Genomic DNA, 8,020 nt, shown 5'->3' with positions numbered 1-8,020 from the left:
TACCCAAAATTTTAACCTGATCTAACCATTTTGCCCCTGAGCTCATTGACCCCTGCCCCCCTCTCGGTCACACAGTCATGGCAAAGAACGGTCCCCTTGGAAACCTGACCGACGCTATGAACAGAAAGGAGAAGGGAGCTCGAACGCAAGAACAGGAAACCGGCGGCCACAAAATCGACGAAAAACTGAACCAAATCAAAACAAATCGCGACCAAACTTTTCACAGGCCATCACAAGGGAGTTGGTGAGCATACTCTAAGAGATCATCGCCCAATTTCAACCCAAACTCTAGAAAAATTAGATCACGATCAAGAACACGAAAACTCCCCAAAAACGAAATTTGTTCAATTTCTTCACTCGATTCCATCAAATTCACTTAAGGGGCAGCATCAACTCATGTCATAGCACGAATCAGAGGTGTTAATTTGATCTCATCAATGGAGAATTTTTCATCTTTGAGATAAGTAGTGTCATTGCCAATTGGTGTCGTCCTACACAGAGAAGGCAAACATTGGAACAACAGGCATTCTAGGCCAAACCCTAGAACATGAATCGAAGTCATCGAAGGGACGAATCAGAGAGGCAAAAGCAAAATCTCAAAATACAAGAGGAAACAGGAGCACCTGAGACTGCTCTATGCCAACAACGGCACCGCCGAGACCCATCGGCACCGGGCAGAGCACCATGAGCGGCCACAGTAGGAGAGAGGGAGAGGGGGAAAGATGAGGACGACTGGCCTGCAAGGCCATGCCTCTGCCATGCCCTGCGCCGGCCGCGCGCACGGCCCAGTGGTAGATCGAGACGGAGGGAGAGGGAGAGGGGGGGGGGGGGGGCGCCCGCGTTGCGCCACCGCCGCCGCGGCGCACCACCTCGCCGGAGGACGGCTAGCGCTGCGGGCCCGTATGGTGCGCCTGCACACCGGGAGAGGGGGAAGAGAGAGAGAGGCGGCGCGACAGCGGCGCGCCACGCCGAGCCGGGCTCACCCGCCGCCGGGGCCCACGGCCACGCGCAGCGCAGGGAGGCCGCCGCGTTCGGGGCCCGCCGCCACCTCGGGAGAGAGAGGGAGAGGGAGAGGGAGAGAGGAAGGGGAGGCGACAGGAGCGAGAGAACGAGGGGGGGAGAGATGAGAGGGCAGGGGTCAATGAGCTTAGGGACAAAATGGTCCATTCAGACTAAAATTTTAGATGAAAAATATTAAAAGTAGACTTAAATCTTAAAACGACATTACAAGGAGGAGCATTTCAGCCAAGCTATCGGACCGTCGGACGTCCGGGCGCCGGCGCTCCCCGTGGGAGATTGCCTTGAGGTCACGTGAGACGAGAGGGCAACTTGGTTTCGGCGGTCGCCCTCGCCCCGAACACAGAAGAAGGTCTACTCTCCACCGGATGGCCGCCCACGGCAAGCCCAAGCCCGCCGGACCGCCCCAGCCCCCGCCCCCACCTCCGCCGCCGCCCGAGGCGAGGAAGGGCTTCATGCGCCGCATGCTCCCTTTCCTCCTAGCCGCCAACCTCTTTGTCGGAGGTCAGCTTGCCTCCACTCCCCCTCCCCCTCCCTCCCTCGCTCATCAGTTCGCTTCGCTTTGGGGTCACTAGATTTGGGCTGCATCCCGCGATTTCTCGCTGTTTGGTACCCATAAGATGCCGTGTTAGGAGCAATCCCACCCGTTTGGTGTTTGCCCGTGCCAGTCTGACTAGGTTTGAGTGCCGCTGCGTAATTGTCCTCGGAGTCTGCTCTATCTAAGATCCGCTTGTGAGATCTTATTTTGGATCCAATTCTAGTGAGAAAAGCAGCAACGTGCTTAGGCGTTATGGATTACGAGCTGCTCTCCTGGTTTTTTTTTTATTGACTGGTGCTCTACTTGCTGGCTGTAGTGGCTGATTCTACATTTTGAGTTTTGACCCAGCAAGTTCCTGCTAGCGACTTCGATTTTCGCATGTGGTTGCTACTCCACCCACTTAATTATGTACCAGAATCACTTTTCTAGTTACTTGGCTTCATAATCAATCAGCAGTTAGCGTTGGTTACCCCCTACAGTGTAGGCTGAGCTTTCTTTCTGCTTAGAATATGGTACTGTAGAAAGCAATGAAGAACCTGTAAAAATGAGATGCAACCATAATTGAAGGTGATGTGTTTAGTATAGCAACGTATATAGTGGGCCGATCATACTCCATTTTTTTCCACAAACAGAAACCTGATCATAGTGGTGTTATCTGGTGTTCCAAATGTGGCTCAAATGCTTTCAATTGATCTGACAAAAGCATGACTCAGGTCTTGGGTTACACTCGCCAATTATGAACGCGCAGATGTTTTGTTCATGATTACGCTAGCATGTTTCTTTCATCAAAGAGATAAATATGCACTAGACTTAAGTGCTGGGATGCTGTTGTTTCCAGTTCTGAAGGTTGTGCTTGGCTGCTTGCTCAAATCAAATCTTTAGATGGGTTGGTTTACTGAATTCTTTCTATAACATGTAGCTTATGTACTCGTGCGGAGCTACAAAAAGGACTCAGGAAAGGACTCAACCACTGATCCTGCTACTGCATCTGCTGCAACTTCTGGGAAGCCTGCCGAACCAGTCTCTGTGCCCAGAAAGGAGCTCCCACCAATCCCTGAAGATGACCAGCGCAAGCTCTACAAATGGATGCTGGAAGAGAAGCGGAAGATCAAGCCACACAATGCTGCCGAGAAGAAGAAACTTGATGAGGAGAAGGCCCTTCTCAAGGAGTTCATCCGAGCAGGATCCCTCCCGAGCTTATGAGCTCACCAGTTGTCTTTTGGATCTTTTGTGTCTAGTGTTCCACCAGGAAGGTGGTTGGGCCTGATTGGATTGTGTACAAGCACAGTACTGTGCTATCTTGTAAACTGATGTCTCCATGATTTAGCCTCCTCGATCCAAAGGTTGTGTGGATGCAAACTAGTATTGTGTGCATTAGCTCTAGAGATTCTTCAAGACTTAAAAAGAAAAAAAAAACTTCTGTGTGAAATTATTTTGTTCCATCCGCGATTTGTTCTGTTGACATTTATGTTCTGTGGTTCTCAGGTGATGAGTAAGCCCATCGAATGCCATGTAACATATTGCTGAGACTGCAACTGGGCCCCAATCCTATTCAGAATATTCTTAACCACTTAATGCAAACCATGTGGTGTTCTCTTCACAATTTGTGGGTGTATGTCTTTTGATAGCAACAGAAGGAGCCAAACTTTAACTCTTCCTGTGGTCCCAAGAGACCCAGTGGCTATGGATAGCCAGCCACAAGTCCAGCTTGCCCAAACAACATCCACTAGCTGGTGTATCTTCTTCTCTATGCTCTAGAAGATTAGCATTGTAGGGCTTCTGTGCAGCACCAAGCAGGAATTCAGAAAAGAATGCCTGGAAGCATCCACATATCAGGCAATTTCTTGTCCTATCATTCATAACTATGTTTTACTTGAAAATCTAAAAAAAATTCTCGTATTGTTCTGTTGGAAGCAAGAACTGATTGTGCTCCTTTTCTTTTTTCATTTTCCTTTTTACTATGCAGCCACTCAACCACCAGTCATCACCCCTCTGTTCTTGCAAGGTTTGAATCTCCGAATTCTACTTTCTTTCCTCGTTTTGCTTTCCATTTGCTAATTTTCTGTATTATATGTAAATTACATTTTCGATGCAGTCGCTGTGGGCAAAAGAGAATACAGTGGGAACATAGAACAAGATGATTTATCTTTGTAAGCTCATTTTCATATATTCCATTAATTGATATTTGACTAGTGCATCATTCATTTATTTTCATCACAACCAAATATATGTGTGGTGTGCAGCCCTGTTACATCACTTCGGGAGAGTATGGTAATAATGCTGTACAATGCAGACAAGGAATTGATATCGAAATCAGGTTTTTTTAGCTGGTTATATACCGTTCTTTTTGTACTTACCAACATCTATTAATTTATATGTTTTCAAAATCACCACAGAGCTGAAGACAAAAGCAATTGTGGAGTCAGGAACTATGGATGCAGTATTTACTCTTGATAGTGGAGGGAAAATAATTCTTCAGGTTCAGTTCTTACTCAATGATGCTTGGGAAGATCAATGCTTATAAGATGTACATGCACATCACACCTCAAGATGGCTCATCCTTTAACAAGAAGAAAGAAAAGGACTTAGTATTCAAAGCTAGTCAAGAGAAGGGCAAAGCAAGGCTTGAGTATGAGAGCTCAAGTGATGATGAAGTTGATGATGCAAGCCTTGCTCTCATGGTGAGAAAAGACGCCAAGATGCTAAAGAAGCTCAACAAGAATGGCATCAAGTTTGATGGCAAGAAGAAGAAGTTCTTTACTAGCTCTAGAAGGAAGCCAATCTCCGAGATGGATTGCTACAATTGTGGAGAACTTGGTCATCTAGCACACCAATGCACTAAGCCCAAGAAAGACAAGTTCAAGAATAAGTACAAGGGCAAGAAAGATGACTCAAGTGATGAAGATGAGAAGAAGAAAGACAAACCATACAAGAAGAGAGATGACAAGAAGAAGGACTTCCACAAGAAGAAGAAGAGTGGAAAGGCATACATCGTCGATGATTGGCTCACAGATATTGATTCATCTAGTGGCTCATCCGATGATGATAGTGACAACAAGAAGGTGACCGTCATTGTTATTGACTCTTTATCATCTTCATCGCCACCATCACCATCATCCTCTACACACCTATGCCTTATGGCCAAGGGTGAACGCAAGGTATTAAATGATGATGAGAGTAGTGGTGATGAACATGCTAGTAATGGTGATAGCGATAGTGATGATGATAAATATGAATCACCTTCTTATGATGATCTTTTTAAATTACTAAATAAATACTCTAAGATTATTATAAAGACTAGAGCTAAGAATGACAAGCTAGAAACTAAAAATGATTCTCTTTTAGCTAAATATGATATAGCCAAAAATGCTAGTGTTGAGCTTAGAGAAGCAAATGAAGCTATGTCATCTAAACTCAAGGAGCTCAAATCTTCTAAGAAAGAGCTTAAAGATAAATATAATAAACTTAAGAGGATGCATAAAGAGCTCATCACTAGCCATAATATGCTAAAAGATGAATATACTACTATTAAGATTAATCATGATAATCTTGTTATTGCTTAAGAATATTTATCCAATGAGCCACATGATGCTACTAACAATATTGTTAAGATTGATATAGCTACATCATGTGATGATTTAATCATTGAGAGCATTGAGCAAAGTTCTAGTAGCAAGGGCAAGCAAGTGGTTAAGGCCAATGATTATGATGAGTTTGTCAAGCTCAAGAATGATAATAAAAGCTCAAGAAAGATCTTAAAGAGATCAAAAGCCACAACACTATTGTGCTAGAAACTCTTGATCATGATGGTGAGTTGATGCTTGAGAATGAAAAGCTCAAAGAAGAAAACAAGAAGCTCAAGGAAGAGAAAAACAATGATGCTCTTAAGGAAGAGAATAAGAAGCTCAAGTTGGAGAAAGAGCATCTCAAGATTGGATTGAGCAAGTTCACTAGAGGCAAGTATCTTCAAAGTGAGCTACTAATGAACACCATCATGAAGATGAATAGAAGTGGCATTGGATACATGGTAAGCAAAGAGAAGAAGGCTCAAGCTCAACAACAACAAAAGCCAAAGCCAAAGAAGTGTTTTGAGTGTTGTCAAGAAGGCCACTTTGCTCATGAGTGCCAAACTCCACCACCACAATCTATGTCCAGCATGTTAGACCTTTTGCCTTCAATGCTTACTACATGCTTAGAAAGGATTCTAATGGGAAAATGAAAGTCATATTCTTAGGACCTCCCAACAAGAATAGGTCTAAGAAAATTTGGGTTGCAAAGTCACTTGTTGAGAAGGTGAAGGGCCCTCAACAAGTTTGGGTTCCTAAAGCTTGATCTCTTATGTGTAGGTGAACTATAAGACCGATGGAAGTTATTGGGTTATTGATAGTAGTTGCACACAACATATGACTAGCGATCCTCGTATGTTCACCTCACTAGATGAAAAAGTAGATGGACAAAAAGAATCATATTTGGAGATAATTCAATGGGCAAGGTTAAAGGATTGGATAAAGTGGCAATATCAAATGATCATTCTATCTCAAATGTGCTATATGTTGCTTCATTGAGCTTCAACTTGCTATCCATTGGTCAATTGTGTGATCTTGGTTTCCAATACTTGTTTACTGAGAAGGAAGTTGTTGTATCCAAGAAGGATGATGATCAAGTGATATTCAAAAGATTTAGATACAACAACCTATATCTAGTGGACTTCACCTCCAAAGATGCAAACTTAAAGACTTGTCTATTCACCAAAACAACACTTGGGTGGCTATGGCATAGAAGACTTGCTCATGTTGGGATGAGCTTACTCAAGAAGCTAATGAAGAATGATTTGGTGAGAAGGTTGAAGGATGTGAAGTTTGAGAAGGACAAGCTTTATAGTGCATGTCAAGCCGGCAAGCAAGTTACAAATACTCATCCAACCAAAGCTTTCACGTCAACCACAAGAGTGCTAGAACTCCTTCACATGGATTTATTTAGACCAACAACATACAAGAGTTTGGGAGAAAGTCTTTATTGTCTTGTGATTGTTGATGACTATTCAAGGTATACATGGGTATTCGTCCTTCATGACAAATCCGAAGTTGTATCTTGCTTCAAGAAGTTTGCCAAGAGAGCACAAAATGAATTTGAAGTGAAGCTCAAGAAGATTAGAAGTGACAATGGGAAGAAATTTGACAACACAAACATAGAAGCCTATTGTGATGAAGTTAGAATCAAACATGAGGTCTCCGCAACATATACACCTCAACAAAATGGTGTAGTTGAGAGGAAGAACCGGACATTGATCACTCTTGTAAGAACAATGCTTGATGAGTACAATACCCCGAAACTCTATGGGTAGAAGCTATCAACACCGTATGCTATGCATCCAACCGCCTATTTCTTCAGAAGTTCCTTGGCAAGACACCTTATGAGTTGCTTAATGGAAAGAAGCCGGACGTCTCCTTCTTTAGGGTGTTTGGTTGCAAATGCTACATCTACAAGAAGCGGCAACACCTAGGGAAGTTTTAAAGGCATTGTGATATTGGTTTTTTTATTTGTTACTCATCAAAGTCCAAAGCATATAGAGTATTTAATTATACCACCGGCTTGGTTGAAGAAACATATGATGTGGAATTTGGTGAATCTAACGGCTCCCAAGGAGCACATGAGAATCTTGATGATATAGGTGATGAACCATTGAGAAAGGCTATGAAGAACATTCCGGTTGAAGACATTAAGCCTAATGATGATGTACAAGTGATTGATCTGCCTTCTTCATCAAATGTGCCACAAGATGGTGAAAAAGATGAGAGAGTAGAAAATGAAGATACTCATGTCTCCCATGAGCAAATGGTGGTACAAGCACAAGATGTTGATGCTCCACAACCTCCTCCTTAAGTGGTCAATAGAAGAAATACACCTCTACTACAAAATCATCCACAAGATCTCATCATAGGGAGTTCATCAAAGGGTGTAATGACTCGCTCACAAAAACTTGCTTCATTTATTGCTCATCACTCTTTTGTCTCTTGTTTTGAGCCTACTAAGGTAGAAGAAGCTCTTCAAGATCCAGATTGGATAAATGCCATGCATGAAGAGTTGAACAACTTCACCCGTAATGAAGTTTGGACTCTTGAAGAGCAGCCAAAAGGTGTAAGAGTCATTGGAACAAAGTGGGTGTTCCGCAACAAGCAAGATGATCAAGGAGTTGTTGTGAGGAACAAGGCAAGACTAGTTGCAAAGGGGTTCTCTCAAGTTGAAGGTTTGGATTTTGGAGAGACCTTTGCACCGGTTGCAAGACTAGAAGCCATTCATATCCTCCTTGCATATGCATTACATCATGAAATGAAATTATACCAAATGGATGTGAAAAGTGTATTTTGAAATAACTTTATTAATGAACTAGTCTATGTTGATCAACCTCCTAGGTTTGAAGACCCTAGATATCCTAATCATGTTTATAGGTTGTCTAAGGCATTA

At 43.1% G+C, this 8,020-nt stretch overlaps 2 protein-coding genes across 2 annotated transcripts; both read left to right on the top strand.

The window, feature by feature from the left end:
- The first annotated feature begins 1,248 nt into the window (after positions 1-1,248).
- On the top strand, positions 1,249-2,984 carry LOC136517562 (uncharacterized). The gene is made up of 2 exons (XM_066511162.1): positions 1,249-1,521; positions 2,475-2,984. Exons 1-2 carry the CDS (start codon positions 1,386-1,388, stop codon positions 2,756-2,758), a joined length of 420 nt encoding a protein of 139 aa, XP_066367259.1. The 5' UTR covers positions 1,249-1,385; the 3' UTR covers positions 2,759-2,984.
- A 146-nt stretch (positions 2,985-3,130) lies between these two features.
- On the top strand, positions 3,131-4,079 carry LOC136516160 (uncharacterized). The gene is made up of 5 exons (XM_066509536.1): positions 3,131-3,391; positions 3,522-3,560; positions 3,651-3,705; positions 3,799-3,872; positions 3,952-4,079. The coding sequence occupies exons 1-5, from the start codon at positions 3,367-3,369 to the stop codon at positions 4,077-4,079; spliced, it is 321 nt and encodes a 106-aa protein (XP_066365633.1). The 5' UTR covers positions 3,131-3,366.
- Positions 4,080-8,020: the final 3,941 nt, after the last annotated feature.

This window comes from Miscanthus floridulus, chromosome 17 (assembly GCF_019320115.1).
Source record: "Miscanthus floridulus cultivar M001 chromosome 17, ASM1932011v1, whole genome shotgun sequence".
In the NCBI taxonomy this organism is placed as follows: Eukaryota; Viridiplantae; Streptophyta; class Magnoliopsida; order Poales; family Poaceae; genus Miscanthus; species Miscanthus floridulus.
This window is presented reverse-complemented; position numbering and strand designations above follow the sequence as displayed.

What these genes read in the sequence shown, in the direction of transcription:
- LOC136517562 (XM_066511162.1), top strand. Translation starts at nt 1,386, where the DNA reads ATGGCCGCCCACGGCAAGCCCAAGCCCGCCGGACCGCCCCAGCCCCCG. An exon ending in CGCCAACCTCTTTGTCGGAG is followed by an intron (nt 1,522 to 2,474) that starts GTCAGCTTGCCT and finishes TATAACATGTAG; the next exon opens with CTTATGTACTCGTGCGGAGC.
- LOC136516160 (XM_066509536.1), top strand. Translation starts at nt 3,367, where the DNA reads ATGCCTGGAAGCATCCACATATCAG. An exon ending in TGGAAGCATCCACATATCAG is followed by an intron (nt 3,392 to 3,521) that starts GCAATTTCTTGT and finishes TTTACTATGCAG; the next exon opens with CCACTCAACCACCAGTCATC. An exon ending in GGAATTGATATCGAAATCAG is followed by an intron (nt 3,873 to 3,951) that starts GTTTTTTTAGCT and finishes AAATCACCACAG; the next exon opens with AGCTGAAGACAAAAGCAATT.